The sequence below is a fragment of the Quercus lobata genome, chromosome 2 (genome assembly GCF_001633185.2).
Source record: "Quercus lobata isolate SW786 chromosome 2, ValleyOak3.0 Primary Assembly, whole genome shotgun sequence".
In the NCBI taxonomy this organism is placed as follows: Eukaryota; Viridiplantae; Streptophyta; class Magnoliopsida; order Fagales; family Fagaceae; genus Quercus; species Quercus lobata.
This window is the reverse complement of record NC_044905.1, coordinates 94867220-94886920: the sequence shown is the minus strand read 5'-3', so window position 1 is coordinate 94886920 and position 19701 is coordinate 94867220. Positions and strand designations below refer to the sequence as shown.

At 35.0% G+C, this 19701-nt stretch overlaps 1 protein-coding gene and 1 long non-coding RNA gene across 3 annotated transcripts; both read left to right on the top strand.

Moving 5' to 3' along the window:
• The first annotated feature begins 1585 nt into the window (after nucleotides 1–1585).
• On the top strand, nucleotides 1586–11753 carry LOC115977326 (putative disease resistance RPP13-like protein 1). 2 transcript variants are annotated; one of them, XM_031099125.1, is made up of 8 exons: nucleotides 1586–5950; nucleotides 6058–6112; nucleotides 6659–6830; nucleotides 7105–7623; nucleotides 8271–8377; nucleotides 10716–10768; nucleotides 11473–11585; nucleotides 11726–11753. In XM_031099125.1, the coding sequence occupies exon 1, from the start codon at nucleotides 1710–1712 to the stop codon at nucleotides 5910–5912; it is 4203 nt and encodes a 1400-aa protein (XP_030954985.1). In that variant the 5' UTR covers nucleotides 1586–1709; the 3' UTR covers nucleotides 5913–5950; nucleotides 6058–6112; nucleotides 6659–6830; nucleotides 7105–7623; nucleotides 8271–8377; nucleotides 10716–10768; nucleotides 11473–11585; nucleotides 11726–11753. The 2 variants fall into 2 exon arrangements, with proteins under 2 accessions (XP_030954985.1, XP_030954984.1); XM_031099124.1 differs by lacking the exons at nucleotides 10716–10768; nucleotides 11473–11585; nucleotides 11726–11753 and adding exons at nucleotides 8524–8761; nucleotides 9540–10022.
• A 2061-nt stretch (nucleotides 11754–13814) lies between these two features.
• Nucleotides 13815–15350, top strand: LOC115977336. The gene is made up of 3 exons (XR_004088524.1): nucleotides 13815–14461; nucleotides 14587–14639; nucleotides 15260–15350. It is a non-coding gene; the product is annotated as an uncharacterized LOC115977336 (long non-coding RNA).
• Nucleotides 15351–19701: the final 4351 nt, after the last annotated feature.

Below are 19701 nucleotides of genomic sequence, written 5' to 3'. Positions count from 1 at the left end.
TAAGTCATATGATAAAAATATAGGTAGATGATTAGCCAAACCATTTGGAGAGATGGCCCCTACTCAACTACTAGACTATCTTGCTCCTCAAAAAAAAAAAAAAAAAAAAAATATATATATATATATATATATATATATAAAGGCTACAAGACTCTCTTATATAATATGCCCTCTCTAAACATGCCAAGAGAGTACTATTTTCACTTCTTATTTTGTTGCTTTAATACCCCTATCTAGTTTAGGTGAATCAATTGTAAATCTTTTAGGTGCCATGTCGAAATGACACCCCTAATTTTGAATACTAAAAATGTGGAAGAATTTGCTTTTTAAAAAAAAAAAAAACCGATAAAAAAATGAAGAAATTTTTATCTAAAGGTCAGTGTATTAGTGAAATAAATATAAAATTTTGAATTCAAATTGTAGCATTCACAATTTCTACATTTTGCAGTAATGTAACCTGTTTCAAAGAATCATATATTTGTATAAAACTGAAGGGGAGTATGGAACTACCCCCTTTGAATAGCCATTTGATTAAAAGAGCAATGGAAAATTTTCGAAAGGTTTTATATGTATATATATATATATATATATATATATATATAAACCCCTTTATCACATAATTGTGTAGTGCATGAAGCACTATTTCTATGCTTCTTATATTGGTTTGGTCAGGCAGCAGTGAGTCGAAACTTTCGTGCAAGATCAGTTCCAGTCATTAGGATAATTAGGGCGTGTTTGGTATTGTTGTTTTAATAATAATACACATATTTTCACACACTTTTTTATTTAAACGTATTTTTACAAAATAAGAATAACATTATAAGAAATCTTTTACCAAACTAATCCTAAATAATTACTACAATACAGGCCTCTTGGACCTCGCTACCAAAAAGTGTGTTTTAGTTTAAGATTGGATTAGCTTTACTTTAATTACCCCAAATCCGAATATTTTTAAACTCTTGATGGACCAAGTACATATATGGGAGGATGTAGTTGTATGGTTGAAGTATCTAATAATTTTTTGTTAGGACAATTATTGGTTTATATATTAATATTATAATGTAAATTTATTGTAAAATATTAAATGAATGTAAACATTTGTAATAAGTGTATACTGTTGTACCTTTTTTTTTTTTTTTTTGAGAAGATATACTGTTGTACCTTTGTTTAGTTAACAATGAAAACCTTACATTAATTACCTATCAAAAAAATAAAGAAAATATTACATTAATTAATATATAATGTAAAACGATATAAATACAATAATTTACAAAGATAATAAATACAGAGAAAATGTAAAAGTAGTACAAACATGGCAAAATGAGTTTGAAACTTCCTACCGACAGTTTCTATTATTTGAGTCGATTCTGACGGTGGAAGTAATAATGGTTGCCATCCAAAAGTCACGAGCGCTAACAATGCTGTCCTTTTTTTATCTTTGTATGACTGTTACTAATAATGCTGTCCAGGTTGGCGTGCTTCATTTTTTGTATCTTTATATGACTGTTTGGAATCAAGTAGGGTAGACCAATTATGTACTGTCAAATCACCAACTGAGAAAAAGCAAAAGAAGAAATCAAAAAAAAAAAAATTAGAAACAAAGAAAACCCTATTCAGTCTTCATTCCCATCTCATATCTCAGAAGTGTCTCTTCGGTTACTTCGATCATTTCCCATATTTGATATTTCCTTCTTTCCCACGAGCGAATCATGTCAGTCATCGGAGAGGTTGCTTTATCCGCTTTGTTTGAGGCGCTGTTTGACAGGCTAGCCTCCTCTGATTTGCTGAAGATCTTTCAGCAAGAGCAAGTTCATGCTGACCTCAACAACTGGAAGAAATTGCTAATGAAAATCCGTGCAGTTTTGGAGGACGCAGAAGAGAAGCGGGAGACAAACAGTTTGGTGAAGATCTGGCTGGAGGAGCTGGAAGACTTGGCTTATGATGCGGATGATATCTTGGATGAGTTTGCTACTGAAGTTTTGCGACGTGAGTTGAACCCAGAACCCCACAAAAGTAAGGTACGGAAGATCTTCGATGACTGGGTTGGTTCGAATCAAAGTTTTGCTAGGTTGATGCAGTCCAAGATTGCAGAGATTGACTCAAGACTACAAAGAATTGTGACAGAAGAGAATGATTTGAATTTGAGAGGAAGCACTGGGGAAAGGATTGGAACAGAAAGATCAAGGGTGCCCACTACTTCTCTGGTGAACGAAGACCATACTTATGGCAGGGATGAGGACAAAAAGACTATCATCAAGTTATTGATGAGTAGTGAATTTAGTGATGCTAAACTCTCTGTGATTCCCCTAGTTGGTATGGGAGGTCTGGGTAAGACAACTCTTGCCCAACTAGTGTACAACGATGATGATGTCAACGGTTATTTTGATTGGAAATCATGGGTTTGTGTTTCTGAAGATTTTGACATTGTAAGGGTGACAAAAGCAATTCTAGAATCTATCACTGATGAGAATTGTAATATTAATGATTTAGACAAAATACAAGTGAAATTGAAGGAGAAATTATATGGCAAGAAGTTTCTGGTCATTCTAGATGATGTTTGGAACAAAGACTATGATGATTGGACTAAACTACGTTGTCCATTTGAATTCGGGGCTCCAGGAAGCACAATTATTGTCACCACTCGAGATCATGCTGTGTCAACAATAATGGGAACTACTCCACCTCACCAGTTGAAAGAGCTATCAAATGATGCTTGTTGGAGTCTATTTATCCAACATGCACGAGGGTCAACAGATTCTATTGCATATCCAGAATTTGAAGAAATTGGTAGTGAAATTTTAGACAAGTGCAAGGGCTCACCTTTGGCAGCAAAAGTACTTGGAGGCGCTTTACGCACTAAACGAAATCCTAATGAGTTGAAAAACGTGTTAAATAGTAAGATTTGGGAAAAAAATGGTATTATTCCAGTTCTTGAATTGAGCTACCAATACCTCCCTTCTCATTTGAAGAGGTGTTTTGCGTACTGTTCACTATTCCCAAAAGATTATGAATTTGAGGAGAATGAGCTTGTCTTGTTATGGATGGCAGAAGGTTTGGTTCAAGAAACAGAAAGCAACAAGTCGATGGAAGATCTTGGTGTTGAGTGTTTTCATGATCTACTCATGAGATCATTCTTTCAACAATCAAGCAATAATGGATCACTCTTTGTCATGCATGATCTTATCAATGATCTAGCTCGATGGGCAGCAAGTGGCTTATTCTATAGAATGGAAGATGCATTGGGAAGTAATAAGCAATCCGAGATTTCTACAAAGGTACGACATTTCTCTTACATTCGACATTATCTTGATGGCATCAAAAAGTTTGAAAACTTCCCCAAAAATATGCATTTTCGAACATTCTTACCCGTAACAATCAAGCCGTCAGGCTACTTAGGAAACTACTTAGGAAACTACTTAACAAACTATGTTCCTAATTGTTTGTTGCCACGACTAAGATGCTTAAGGGTATTATCTTTATGTGAATATGATATCTTTGAGCTACCAAGTTCAATCGGTGGCCTGAAACATCTAAGATACCTCAACCTTTCTAATACTTCAATTAGAAGTTTACCAGAATCAACAAGTTCTCTATACAATTTGCAAACATTGATGTTGAAAGGCTGTCACAAACTTACAAAGTTACCGGAGAAAATTAGGGATCTAGTTAATCTTCGGTATCTCGACATTAGAAATGCCAATTTAATTAGAGAAATGCCGGTGGGAATAGAAAAATTAAAGAACATACATACGCTATCCAATTTTGTTGTGGGGAAAGATAATGGATCCAAGATAGGAGACTTGATGAACTTGGAGTTTCTTCGGGGAAGACTTTGCATTTCAAGTTTGGAGAATGTGCTTGATGTTGAGGATGTAAGAAGGGCCAATTTAAATGGTAAGAAGAATTTAGATGCACTAGAGATCAAATGGGGGACACCTAGTGATTTACAAGATGCAAGCATTGCGAAAGATGTTCTTGACATGCTACGACCTTGGACAACGGTGAAAGAACTTTCAATTGATGGCTATATTGGTGTGCAATTCCCAACATGGTTGGGAGACCATTCATTTTCTCAAATTGAGGACCTAAAGATTGTCGGATGTAAACAATGCATATCCTTACCTGCTATTGGACATCTATCCTCCCTCAAATTCCTTGTCATTGAGAGTATGCCTATGGTGCAGACCATTGGTCCTGAGTTTTATGGGGAAGGTTGGTTGAAACCTTTTCAATTATTAGAAAAACTTCACTTTGAGGATATGCAAGAATGGCAAGATTGGATTCCTTGTGGAGTTGAGTACGGAGAATTCCCTTGCTTGCGTGAGCTTTTTATCTCTCAATGCCCCAAATTGCAAGGGGAATTGCCACGCCATCTCCCATCATTGGAAAAATTTTCTATTAGTAATTGTGAGCAATTGGTTGTTTCAATTCCAAGCCTTCCAATGCTCTGTGAATTACAAATTGTGGGGTGCAAGGAGGTGGTGAGCAAAAATATAGAAGAGTTATGCTTGCTGGAGTCGATTACTTTTTCTATTCCAGGTCTTAAAAGCTTATCAAAGGAGTTCATGGAAGGGTTAGCAAAGGTAAAAGATCTAAAGATATATAATTGTAATGAGCTAACATCTATGTGGCAAGATAGTCTCATTTCCCTTGTTAGGCTGGGAATTAGGTCGTGCCCAAGTCTCATCAACATCAGCTTGACGTCAACATTAAAGACATTGAATATTTATGGTTGTGGTGCTTTAAAATCCCTACCAATGTCCAATTGTACATGCCTAGAATATGCAACTATTGAGGAATGTAGTTCTTTGATGTTCATTTCAAAACGCCAGCTACCTCTAACTTTGAAAAGTCTAGAGATAAATGATTGCGAGAATTTGCAATTTTTGATAGACGAGGGAGAGGCTTCTTCTTTATTATTGAAAGAGGAGAGTATTAACAGTAATGCATCTCTTCTTGAGCACTTGGTTATTAGAGATTGTCCATCTCTAAAATGTGTACTATTAAGAGGTGACCTATTTGTGAAGCTTAAAGTCCTTAAGATTTGGAAATGCTCAGAGCTGACATCATTATCATCAAGTAACCAGTTACCTATTGCCCTTAAAAAACTTGAAGTAGAGGATTGCCCAAAGTTAGAGTCACTGGCGGACAACTTACACAATGACGCGTCTCTTGAAAGTCTTGGAATCAGTGGTTGTGAAGAGATTAAATTCTTACCGGAGGGCCTACACAAACTCTGCCACTTGAATGACATAAGGATAGAAGACTGTTGTAGTCTTGTTTCATTTCCGGATGGAGGGTTTCTCCCCACTCACCTTACAAATCTTTCGATCTGTGGCTGTGAGAAACTAGAGGCCTTGCCCCGCATGCATATGGTCACTACTCTTTATATATATAAATGTCCAAGCATAGTATCCTTACCAGAAGAGGGCTTGCCGACAAACCTAAAGGAACTTTGGTTGGGAGGGATGACTAACTGTAAGCAAGTATTTGAATGGGGATTACACAGACTCTCGTCTCTTACACGTCTCACCATTTGTGGTGATGAATTTGAGGATTGGCAGTCGTTTCCTGAGGAGGAAGATGGGAAGATGATGCTGCTGCTACCTACCTCTCTAACCTACCTGTCGATTCACGAATTTCCAGATATAGTGTCTCTATCTTCCAAGGTATTTCAAAACCTCTCTTCACTTGAAGTTCTGTGGATCTGGGGTTGCCCTAAACTCGCATCCCTCCCAGAGAACGGCCTGCCTCCCTCTCTTCTGGAACTACAAATTCGTTTTTGTCCAGTGCTGAAACAACACTGCAAGAAAGGAAAAGGGCAAGAGTGGTTGAAGAATATCATCAACGTCCCTTGCGTTCAGATTGATTTGATGTCCATCTACAAGCTGCAGGAGGAGGAGCAGCAATAATTGTTTAAAACAGAAATATACATATTTACTCCCTCAAGGTACAACATTTAGAAATTGGTACCTCTCTTCTCTGTGTGTGTATATTTATGCAATATGAATTTTAAAAATCCAACCCTAATTTAAGCTAATTCTTCTGGTGTTGCAGCAGAGGCTATCTTCTCAACTCCAAAAAATTCTTCTCAAATTCCAAAAATTTGGAGGTACGTTAAACTTTTGGGTTATACATTTTAATTTATTAGTTTTTTTTTTTTTTTTTTTACTTCTTTTGAATGTGTGGAGTTATAGTTTTTTGTGATTGCGCTTCAGATTTTGCATTTATATTGTTCAGGGAAGTGGGTATTGTAGGACATGTATATGGTGTGGAATTCATATACATGGTAATGGGTCTCAGAAATTTGGTCTAAGTTTAAGAGGAATTGCTTTTATTATTTTCATTGCGGACTATTTAGAATTTACCTTAGTGGTATAAATTTTGGTCTTTTGTGTGGTTTCACATCTGTGGTGAGGAATTTCATTTGTATTATTCCTTGGGAAAGTTTTTTTTTTCAGGGAAAATAGTTGTAAAGAGGTGCTCAGATGTCTGTGTTCATTTTTTTTCCCCTTCTAAAGAATGTACTTCTAGCACTTTGAAGTTACAGCTCATCAATATCTCTTACAGTTTTAAATGAATCTTTATGCCTAACGCACATAACTGTTCGATTAAATTCCTGAAAGAGAAATAGTAACATGGAATTTGATGATTGCAGGTTATATATCGTGTTGTGGAACATGTTTATCTGTGGGCATGTACGGAATGGAGGGATGGCTTTTTAATACTATGCCTGAGTGGCTGAGTCAAATGTTATTTTAACTAGAGATCATGCCTTGGCCTTGAATAGATGATAGAAGCATTGTCACCTATGTTCTACAGATGGGCAGGTATTTTATTTGTTCCAAAGCAGTTATGGTATGAAATGAATTATAATGATTTCATTAAAATGTGTACCTAACTTATTAATGACCGTGAACATTCCATGACTTGTGATTAGCTGTACCATTTCATTAGAATGCAAAAGAACCCTGTAGTTTGGACAGGACCTTACTGTTAGATCTGAATTTATTGGATCAAATTCCATTATTAATTGGCTCTCTGTTTGGGTGGAGAGATGTCTACAGATGCTGATTTGTTTCTTCTATCATTGTTGTTTTGCAGCCACTCAGGTTTTTTCTTTTTGGTTAATAACTCTTTGGGCAATTTGGAAATGCAAGAGTGAGGGCATGCTTGAAGGGAAGGCTGTCAATGCTTTTCAAGCTTTTAACTACTGCAAGCACATGGTCATGATCTGTCAAGAAGAAGCAGTGCCTGTGAATCATTTTTTAAGAAGTTTTATACCTCCTGTTTGCAGTTGGACACAATTTGTTGATTGTTGAGAACGGCAAGGGCTGATTTCAGTGGAAGTTTTCTGGTGAGGTGCAAGCTTTCTATGCAAAGATTGAATGGGGAACCAAATAGCAGGAGGCTGTTTTCGTTGGATGACTTAGGAGTAATCCATAGTCCTTAGACAGTTTTTGAAGCCTTATCCTTTGTACTTATGAAAGGCGTGGTTGCTGCGCTTTTACCTACTAGAAGGTCTGAGGTTTGTAGCCTTTGTTGTGGAAAGCAAACGCCAAGCTGGGAGATACAAGCTGTTAAGAAAGACATTGCTTCGCGATTTTGCAAGCTCCCAGCTTGGTAATTCTTCAGTCCTATTTAATGCATATAGCCTGGTCCTCTTTTTATGCAACTTTTATGTTAAACATCGTATGTACTAATTACAAGTTTCAGGCTTACCAATTAAAAAAAAAAGGTTTGGCTTACCTCTAGTACTTTTTTAACTGGAATATCTTTTTGTTTTAATGAGAAACTACCACATCACCCACTAACTAAATAAAAGATGGAGATTAAAACACACTATCACTTGCTATTGTGTATTTAAAACAAAAGGACACTTCCAGTTAAAAAAGTATTGGAGGTAAGCCAAACCCTAAAACAAATATCTTTATATATTCCATTGACTAACCACGACTTTGACTAATGGGTTGAAAATTGTTGTTTGAAACTTTACTTTCAGCCATCAATTAATCGTGGCTCAAAGAATATCCTGGACAGCATTGTCCTTGAAATCATAGCTTTAAGATATACCTCTATGGTGAATACTAAATTTTATTACCTGGTAAGGCCATCATTTTTTTTTTCTTCTTTCGGAATTTTTCTTGATAGTGAAGCACAAAAATTTTAGCTTTAATTTGAAGTTTATTTTTCATATGTATAGAGATATATATATTTATTTATTTATCTATTTGTATTTTATCTAACTCAATTTCATTCCAAATTTTCAGCGGCATTATTATTGATGGTTGGATGCAAACTGGACCAGTCATCCAGCAGTAGATTGTCTTATTGGATTCTTGCAAAGATGGTCATATTAGCTAAATTCTGGCATCAGGTAGTAAAAAGTTTTTTGTGCTGGTTTCTTATCATTTTTAACTGTGAAGGTCAACTGAAATAAAAAAGTTGATCAGTAAGGAAGATAAATTGACTGAATTACTCTATTTGGGATCAAGGTTAATTGATTGTGTTTTTTCTCCCAAGGCTCATATCCACTTTCAAGGATTTCACAATGGACCAATAAAAGAAGGGTCAATACTTCTATGCTTGATGAGTATTTGGGTGCAGATTACACCTCTCAGTATACGACCTGACCTGAACTGTCAATTTTAACTTATCTAATAGTTCCATTCAGCAAACGTATAATAAATGGAGGAACATTGATGCAGCTATTGAATGAAATGAAGCAGCCTATATGTAAGGATACATCCCCCAACACAAGGTATAATATTGAAAACAACACTCAAGAACCTGAATTTATATCTTGCTGACGTGCAGTGTTTCTAAAAACAAGCTCTAATTATAGAATAGACATGAGAGTTAGATTGAAATGAGAAACTATGGCTTCATATTTTTATTTGTTTGAACTGGAATCAAGTTTTTTAATTTTAGTAGGACAAGATGATTCACCTGATTGCAGGTTCTATATTGTGCTGTGGAACATGTTTATCAGTGGGTATGTATGGAATGGAGGGATGGCTTTTCAATACTATGCCTGACTGGAATGTGCTTACAGTTAGATCTGAATTTATTGAATCAAATTCCATTAATAATTGGCCCTCTAATAGATCTGCTTATTTTTGTTCCTACAAATGGAATTCGTCTATTATTACTATCTATTATTATTATTACTAAAAGAATAGAACAAATATTAATTCTTTCCTCGAGAAAATCTACCGAAAGAGTGAGTCCAGAGCATAGTTTTTTTACTTTTTACAATGCAATAAAGTTACATAGTGTGTATTATTCGTTGATTAAAGGGGTATTTCCATGGGTTTGCCTTGGTATCGTGTTCATACCGTCATATTGAATGATCCGAGTCGTTTGATTTCTGTTCATATAATGCATACAACTCTAGTTGCTGGTTGGGCCGGTTCGATGGCTCTATACGAACTAGCTTTGTGTGGGATGGCGATTTTTTCTTCCATTATTGTTGTTATTGAAGCCACTCTTAGCGCTTGTTTTTTTGGCTGATAACTTTGGGCAATTTGGAAATGCAGGAGTGAGAGCATGCTTGAAGGGAAGGCTGTTAATGCTTCTCAAGCTTTTAACCACTACAAGCACATGGTCAGGATCTGTAAAGAAGCAATGGCTAGGAATCATTCTTTAGGAAGTTGTAAACCTCCTGTTTGCAATTGGAAACAATCTGTTATTCTCAAGAATGACAAGTGCTGATTTCAGTGGATGTAAATACCAAAAGAGAATGTTGCTATTATGGTTCAAGCTTTCTATTCAATGATTGAATGGGGAACCAAATTGCAATTGGCTGTTATGGTTGGATGGCTTAGTTGAAATACATAATCCTTTATCTGACAATTTGTGAAGCCTTGTCCTTTGTATTTTGAAAGGCAAGGTGACTGCATATGTACTTAAACGGTAGCTCTTTGGTTTGCAGCCCTTGTTATGTAAAGCAAATAACAAGCTGGGAGGTACAAGCTGTTAAGAAAGACATTGCTTAATGTACTGTGTTCGCGATTTTCTAAGCTCTCAGTTTGCTAATTCTTCAGTTTCTGGTTTGATGCACATAGCCTGGTCCTCTTCTTATGCAACTTTTATGTTAAACATTGTATGTACTGATGACAAGTTCAAGCTTTTAACAGTTTTAAAAATATAGTTAAGGATGCTGTTGACTTACCACTATTCTGACTAACAGGTTGAAAATTGTTTTTGAAATTTTACTTTTGGCCATCAAATAATCCTGGCTTAAAGAATAATCTAGATAGCATTGCACATTGTGCTTGAAATCATAGCTTTAAGATATACACTATGGTGAATAATAAAGTATACTAGCTAATAAGACCATCATTTTTCTCTGTCTCTTTTGGAATTTTCTTGATAGTGAGAGCACAGAAATTTTTAGATTTCGTTTGTAGTTTCTTTTCATTAAAAAAGAAGAAGAAAAATTTGTAGTTTATCTAACTCAATTTCATTTCAAATTTGCATCTGCTTTTTGATTGATGGTAGGATGCAAAGTGGGCCAGTAATCCCGCATTGGATTGATTTATTGAATTCTTGCAAAGATGGTCACATTAGATAAATTCTGGCATCAGGTAGTAAAAACTTTTGTCTTGGTTTCTTAGCTTTGTTAAGTGTGAAGGTCAACTGAAATACAAAAGCTAATCAGTAAGGAATACACATTGACTAAATTATGCTATTCGGGAGGGACTTTGTTGCAGATATTGAATGAAACGAAGCAGCCTTTTTGTAAGAACACATCTTCCAACAGAAGGTATAATATTGAAAACAACACTCAAGAACCTGAATTTATATCTTGCTGACATTCAATGTTGTTCAAAACAAACTCTAATTATAGGATAGACATGAAATTTATATAGAAATGGGAAACTATAAATTCGTATTTCTGTTTGATTGATTTGGATTTTAAGTTAATTTTAGTATGACAAGATGGTTCGCCTGATTGTGTTTAGTGGGAACAACCTCTCCTCTTCTTATATGATCTTTAAGAAGTAAAAAATCATTGCTGATGATATATTTGGTATATTGCTTTGAAGTATACCTTATTCGCTGATTGTTCAATTTTTCTTTTTCCTTTTCTTCTACATTTTATTTTTCTATGTTTCTCTGTACTGTCCATTTTATGGTTTGCCCAATTTGAATCTCTAGTGAGCTTAAAGATTGAGGAAAGAAATTATTCAGGTCTGAGAGGGCAAACACCAAATCGACTTTTCTTTTGTGTGTGTAAATAAAATGTAAGTTCCCCTTTCTTTTATCTCTTTTTTCTTTCAACAGCAGCAAGTTAGAGATAAGTACTAGAAATTTTTTATGAATCATAATATATATATATATATATATATTTTAAAGTTGTCTTTAGAGTATGCTATAGTACCTTCATTTCCATAAATGTCACATAGCAATATAGAACAAAAAACCAAGGTCTTAGATTTCACTGAATTTTTATTTGCAAATTTTCAGGGAAGTTTTACATTGGTTATGTGATCTAAAGGAGGCTAACCAGCTATTGTAGATATTCTAAACCATTGAAAACATGGAAATGGCAAAGCACTTCCACTCATTTTGCAAGTCTGGTAAATAAAAATATTTTTCTAATCTTCATTTCATAATGTGCCACTGCTTTATTTGTTTTGTATGTTCTACTTTGGCCTTCGTAAGTAGTATAGTGCCTTTACTCCCTTGATAACTGATTGGATCTTGAATTTTTCAACAGGCATCTGCAATTCCAATAAGAATTTTTCAGTAGCAAAACACCATAATGCCAAAATCCTGTCTGTCTTCTATGAATATCCTGCCCCAGTTCTGAGGATCATAAACTACCTATCCAGCTTGACCTGCTTGTAAATTGTAGTAATATCTATCCCTTTAAGCATGTATATTAATGAGAAGGCGTATTAGGCTTAATTTACAGCTTCAGATTGTGGTAATGATGGAACTTGTAGTCTTTGAAATCCTGACTCAAACTATTCAGTGGTGAAAACTCTTACTACTTGAGAGATGTATTATAATGTTGCTGCTTGCGAGATGTATTATGACTTTGGTATTACAGCAGTGGATTTCAATGAATTTGTTCTCTCTTTTCAATACGAAGTAGATAAAATGAAAGTTTTTGAGGCTAGGCCTTGGTCTGTCAAAGATCATTTGTTGATCATCAAAGAATGCAACCACAACTAATGGTGCATGAAATTAATTTTGACTCTATTTAGGTCTGGATCCAAGTCCATGGTTCACGTTTGGACTCAGGGTCGGATGGTAGGTAGGGTGGTAGAACCGTAGAAGTGTCCATGATTTGGCAGAAATATGCTATAGTTAGAGTTGAAATTGAGGTATCCTTCCCTCTGCATTTTCTGGGCATCTAAACATGATTAATGCTAATATTTGTGTGCAGGGCATAACATGGGCTAGTAGTCAACTTTTTATTTGTTTTAATTTTTTGCTTCCTTTAGGATCCAAATCATGGTCCGACTCCAAATATTAGCTCTTGGGCTTTTGCTTAATTGCCAAGGGTTTGGGTCATGTGCCTAATATTTTTTCTTTCAATCAGTCATGCCAGCACCCCCAACCACAATAAAAGTCATACCTCAACAAACCCACCAACAAAAAGAACACCTTCCAAGAGCCATAAAGGACCTTTAATTCCAACTTAGTGTAAATAGTATCCTTTTCACCGCCTAATAGAACTAAAGTGCATTTTATCAAAAGATTAGCCAATTACATAAAATTTGATCCTAACACAGAAGAATTTTAACATGATGCATCTCATATAAGTACAATTTGATCTATTAGGCGGCTAATATTGTTCCCCTATTTTAACATGGCAATGCCAAACTTTTCAATGCTACTCTTGATACGTAGAAGTTAAAATTATGGTTAAATGATTAATTTCATTATTTTTTAACAACTTAAACTCTTGGAAAAATCAGTAATTTATTAGAGAAGAAAAATATTTTAAAACTAAATTGGACAAAAAATAAAAAATAGCTCTATAATTTAAAAATGTCACACATAATATTTATAAATCAAGTTTTAGGAAAACAATGGATTAATGAAAATACTACAAAATAGCAATAACAGTAAATGATTAGCACTTAAATTTATAAATTAAAGAACAATAATAATACTTAATATAATTTTTTATTCTAAATAGTTTTAAAAGACAAATTACTGTTATTATTCCATCTTTTGTTATTCCTGACATCTAAAAACTTTATATCAATTTAGTTACTAAACAAGTTACAAGTGAAAGTGTGTAACAACTTTAAAACACTTTATAACTGTGATTTGCTAATTAGCTTTCTATTTGTGTGGGATGCTGATTTTTTTCCCTCATTATTGTTGTTGTTGAAGCCACTCTTAGAGCTATTTTTTTGGCTAATAACTCTTTGGGCAATTTGGAAATGCAGGGGTGAGAGCATGGTTGAAGAGAAGGCTGTCAATGCTTCTCAAGCTGTTAACTACTCAAACTCATGGTCATGATATGTAAAGAAGCAATGGCTGGGAATCATTTTTTACGAAGCTGTAAACCTATTTGCAATTGGACATGATTTGTGTATTGTCGAGAATGGCAAGTGCTGATTTCAATGTAAGTAAATACTAAAAGAGAATGTTGCTGGTGAGGCTCAAGCTTTCTATGCAATGATTGAATGGGGAACCAAATTGCAATAGGCTGTTATGGTTGGAGGGCTTAGTTGAAAGCCATAGTCCTTTATTAGACAATTTGTGAAGCCTTGTCCTTTGTATTATGAAAGGCAAAGTGGCTGCACTTGTACTTAACAGTATCTCTTAGGTTTGCAGCCTTTGTTATGGAAAGCAAATACCAAGCAGGAAGATACAAGCTGTTAAGAGAGACATTGCTTAATGTGCTGAGACTAAGTTCGCAATTTTCTAAGCTCTCAGCTTGCTAACTCTTCAGTTTCCTGTTTGATGCACATAGCCTGGCCTTCTTCTTACGCAACTTTCATGTTAAACATCGTATGTACTGATGACAAGTTTCAAGCTTAAGAGTTTAAAAAATTCAGTTGAGGATGCTGTTGACTTACCACCATTTTGAATAATGGGTTGAAAATTATTGTTGAATTTTTACTTTCAGCCATCAAATAATCCTGGATTAAAGAATAATCTGGACAGCATTGCACATTGTGCTCAAAATCATAGCTTTAAGATATATCAGTATGGTGAATACTAAAGTATACTAGCTAGTAAGACCATCATTTTCTCTCTCTCTTTTGGAATTTTTCCTGATAGTGAGATCGCGTAAATTTTAGCTTTGATCTGTAGTTTATCTGTCCATTAAAAACAGAAGAAAGATAGTTTTTCTAACTCAATTTCAGTTCAAATTTTCAGCTGCTTTTGATTGATGGTTGGATGCAAAGTGGGCCAGTAATCCAGCATTAGATTGATTTGTTGGATTCTTGCAAAGATGGTCACATTAGCTAAATTCAGGCATCAGGTAGAAAAAACTTTCATCTTGGTTTCTTATCATTGTCTACTGTGAAGGTCAACTGAAATACAAAAGCTCTCAGTAAAGAAGACACGTTGACTGAATTATGCTATTTGGGAGGGACTTTATTGCAGATATTGAATGAAATGAAGCAGCCTTTTTGTAAGAATACATCTTCCAAACAAAGGTATGATATAGAAAATAACACTCAAGAACCTAAATTTATTTCTTGCTGACATTCAATGTTTTTCAGTACAAACTCTTATTATAGGATAGACATGAAATTTAGATAGAAATTGGAAACTATATATTCATATTTATGTTTTTTTTATCTTGATTTAAGTTAATTTTAGTACGACAAGATGGTTCACCTGATTGTGTTTCAGTGGGAACAACCTTTCCTCTTATTATATGATCTTTAAGAAGTGAAAAATCATTGCTGATGAGTGATGATAAATCTGGTATATTGCTTTGAAGTATACCTTATTTGCTAATTGCTTAATCTCTAGCGTACTTAAAGATTCAGGAAAGATATTCTTCAGGTATGAGAGGGCAAAATGTAAATAAAAATATCAGTGCCCCTTTTCTTTTATCTCTTTTATCTTTCGAAATAGCAGCAAGTTAGAGATTAGTACTAGAAATTTGTGATGAATTCAATTTTTTTTTTTTTTTTTTTTTTCATTTTCAAATTTTTGTCTTCAGATTAGTGTATGCAATAGTAATTCATTTCCATAAATGTCACATAGCAGTATTGAACAAAAACCCAAGGTCTTAGTTGTCACTGAATTTTTATTTGTAAATTTTCAGGCAAGTTTTACATTGGTTATGCGATCTAAAGGAGGATGACCTGTTATTATTGAAAACATGGAAATGGCAAAGCACTACCACTCATTTTGCAAGTCTGGTAATTACAAATATTTTTCTTGTCTTAATTTCATAAGGTGCCACTGCTTTACTTGTTCTGTACATTATATTTTGGTCTTTGTAAATAGTATAGTGCCTCCACTCCCTTGATGACTGATTGGATCTTGAATTTCTCAACAGGCAACTGCAATTCCTATATGAAGCTTTTGGAAGCAAACACCATAATCCCAAAATCCTTTGTGTCTTTGAGGAAGGTTTTTGTGTTTGAGGACCTTGGTCTGTTAAAGGTCATTTGTTGATCATCAAAGAATGGAACCACAACAAACAGTGCATGAAATTGATTTCGACTCTCCTGAGGTCTGGATCCAAATCCATGGTTTTCCTTTGGACTTGGTGTTGGACGATAATGTTAAAAAGGATAGGCCGAAAGGAGGGAAGGGTGGTAGAAGTGGGTGTGGACTCTGAAGTTTCCATGATTTGTACAGAAGCTCATGAATCCTTTTGGGTTCAAATTTCAGCTATTTGGGAAGTGGCTTCAAAGAGACAATGGGGATTTTCCGAAAGGAGTCTATCGGAATGGCGATCCCCATCACGAATAACAATGGAAGAGAACTAGAGAAGGAAAAAGTGGTCTTGCAGTAGTGTGAAAGTTGGGTCTGCACCGCAGATAAAGAAGGAAACAATTGTCACTGTTACTAGTGAGAAGATGGGTCAAAGAGTGAAATTGGCGGGAAAGAAACCTCAAGAGAAATGGGCCAAGAACTGAATATAAGTGGTGGATTGGGCCTGCTTGACAAAACTTTAAACTTGGCCCAATAAAAACTTTTGGTAGCCTTCATTAGTTTCAGGGCTTTATTTTAACATATGGTAGACAATTATGTATTTCCATAGAGCTTAGTTAGATGATAACTTGATCAGATATCTTTAGTGAGTACTGAATATCTTCTCAAAAAAATAAAAATGCGAGTACTGAATAATATCAAACCTTTCAATGATACTCCTAATGCAGAGGGCTACCATTTTTTAATAACTCAAACTTTTGAAATAATCAATAATTAATTAGTGAAGAAAATAAGAATAAAATATTTAAAACAAATTGGGCAAAAAATATAAAATAGCTCTATAATTTTTTTTTAAATCACACAAAATTTATAAATTAAGTTTTAGGAAGTCAATGAATTAACGATAAAATTACAAATAACAATAATGATTAGCATTAAAGTTTATAAATTAAAGAAGGGTAAATTGCAAATTACACCCTTAACGTTTGGAGGTGATTGGATTTTATACTATGAAGTTTCAAAATTTGGATTTTACCCTCTGATATTTGGAGGTGTCTGGATTTTACACCCTGATCTTTCAAAATTTGGATTTTAGCTCCTATATTTTAGGGGTGTTTGGATTTTACTCTATAAAGTTTGAGGGTATTTGGAATTTTACACCCTAAAGTTTCATAATTTGGGATGTAAAAGCTAGACACTCACAAACTTTAGAGGGTAAAGTCTAAATTCTGAAACGTTAGGGTGTAAAATCCAAACACTCTAAACTTTAAGGGGTAAAATCCAACTTCTGAAACAACAAGGTATAAAATCCAATCACTCCCAAATTTTAGGGGTGCAGTTTGCAATTTACCCATTAAAGAACAATAATAATAATTTTGTATAATTTTGTATGCTAAATAGTTTTAAAATATAAATCACTCTTATTATGCCATCTTTTGTTATTTCTAAAATCTTAGGTTTTTTTTTTTTTTTAATCAATTTAGTTACTAAACAAGTTACAAGTGCAACAGCTTCAAAACACTTTATAACCGTAATTTGCTTCACATTGAACCACTTTCTTTTTCAATTAGACCTCTTTATCACAAAAATTCAACAGCTAAAATTCTATTTTTTTTTATAGCAATCCCAAACATGCATTACATATTATTAAATAATCAAATTCATTTTTTTTAACAGTTTAAGCTCTTGAAAAGACCAGTGATTTATCAGAGAATAAAATATTTTAAAAATAAATTAGACAATAAATAAATAATAGCTCTATCATTTAAAAATGTCACACATAAAATTTATAAATCAAGTTTTAGCAAAATAATGAATTAATGAAAATACTATAAAATAGCAATAATAGTAACTGATTAGCACTTAAATTTATAAATTAAAGAACAATAATAATATTTAGTATAATTTTTATGCTAAATAGTTTTAAAATACAAATTTCTGTTATTATGCCATCTTTTGTTATTCCTGACATCTAAAAACTTTATATCATTTTAGTTGCTGAACAATTTATAAGTGTAAATGTGTAACAGCTTTAAAACACTTTATAACCGTGATTTGCCTGAGGCGCTTTCCTGGTTATGCGACATTCTTTTAGTCTATCCAATCCGCGTTCTTGTCGTTTCAGTACACGAGGCGCGCTTTAATTGAGGCCCTTTCACGAGGTGACATAAATCCAGCGGTTGAAGACTACCGTGGGAATTGTGCGAGATTTATTTCACTTGTAATTCCTTCTTAGAGATTTAGGTGAATTGATTGCCACCAGATTTTGCCTCCTATATAAGACGCACAGTGGGAGGTCGTTCCCCTTTATTTGCAAACCCTTAAGCTTTTCAGGTTCCTAACTCTCCAAATGTTCCCAAAGTCCCCATTATGAGCGTGACTAAGGTTTAGGGAGTGAAATGGTCATGTTTAGGGTGAGGGTGAGGGAACCAAACCCTCTTCAGAAGCCTTGGGTATCTCTGAGATTCAGAATGGCCCAGTCCGGGCAAAGGAGACAAAGGCTAAAGATACTTCTCCCCTTGATAGGACAAGAAAGGAGTCTCTTTTTCCTTCAGCCAAAATCCGAAATAGGTGGAGGTCGCATCAGATTTTTGGTGCGATAGCACTGGGATTTTCATCTGGTGCCGTGTGCCACGCATGTGAGGGTTTGGGCTCCCCATTTCCGGTACCATCCATACTTGCCCGATTGCTGCTAGAGCAATACTTGCTCGATTATGGAAATTTTGGCATCCCTGCCTCTTCTTCTCTTCCACAACCGGTGCCATCCAGACTTGCTTGGTTGCTGTTAGAGCAAGGTTGTGGATTGGGCGCCTTTGCTTCTTCTTCTCTTCTACCGTCGGTGCCATCTGTATTTGCGCTATTGCTATTAGAGCCAGATTGAGGATTCATCGTTCTTGTGTGCCCCTTTTTTTTTTTTTTTTTTTTTTTTTTTTTTTTTTTTTTTTTTTTTTTTTTTTTTTTTTTTTACAGTTAGCTTCTGATATAGGCTTGTCTAAGCCCTCTTATGTATATTGTACTACTTCCTTATCAAATAAAAGATGATTTTATCTCATTTTGTGTATCCTTTATTTTTTGCAATAAACATTTTGGAAATGGATGTACTGGTGTCTCTTTTTTTCTTTTTTTTCTTTTTCCTCGAACAGTACTTAGAACTGTTGCCACTACTAGTAAAGAGTTACCTTTTGAACTTATAAACTGACAGGCATAACAATGCCGACTTTAGGTAGGTTAACCATATGAGACTTAACCAGGACAACAGCTGCACGTTTTGTACTGCGTAGGGGGCGATCGCCCAAGGACGTGTAACCTAAAATAAACTGTCCAAGGGGGTCGTTGGGTACTAGGGTGCTTTGCCACGTTTCAGATGATATTCATAGCCTTAACTCGTTTTAGGCATTCGATCTGAGGACCGAGGCATGGCTGTACCTAGTTTAAACACTTAGAAAGGTACCATAGTGTGTTAAGTTTCCATAAAACCGGGAGTTTGAGGACCACACAAGACCTCCATTTCATCTAGGACTTAAGCCTTTCTTGATGTAGTTAGTTTCCTGTAGGTTTGAGTCCGAGGACCATGCAATACCTTAGTTCCGTCTAGCACTTAGGCTTTTGGAGTGACTAGTTTCCCCATAGGTTTGAGTCCGAGGACCATGCAAGATCTTGGTTCTGTCTAGCACTTAGACTTTTGGAGTGACCAGTTTCCCCATAGATTTGAGTCCGAGGATCATGCAAGACCTTGTTTCTGTCTAGCACTTAGACTTTTGGAGTGACTAGTTTCCCCATAGATTTGAGTCCGAGGATCATGCAAGACCTTGGTTCTGTCTAGCACTTAGACTTTTGGAGTGACTAGTTTCCCCATAGGTTTGAGTCCGATAGGTTTGAGTTCGAGGATCATGCAAGACCTTAATTCTGTCTAGCACTTAGACTTTTGGAGTGACTAGTTTCCCCATAGGTTTGAGTCCGATAGGTTTGAGTCCGAGGATCATGCAAGACCTTAATTCTGTCTAGCACTTAGACTTTTGGAGTGACTAGTTTCCCCATAGGTTTGAGTCCGAGGACCATGTAAGACCTTGGTTCTATCTAGCACTTAGGCTTTTGGAGTGACTA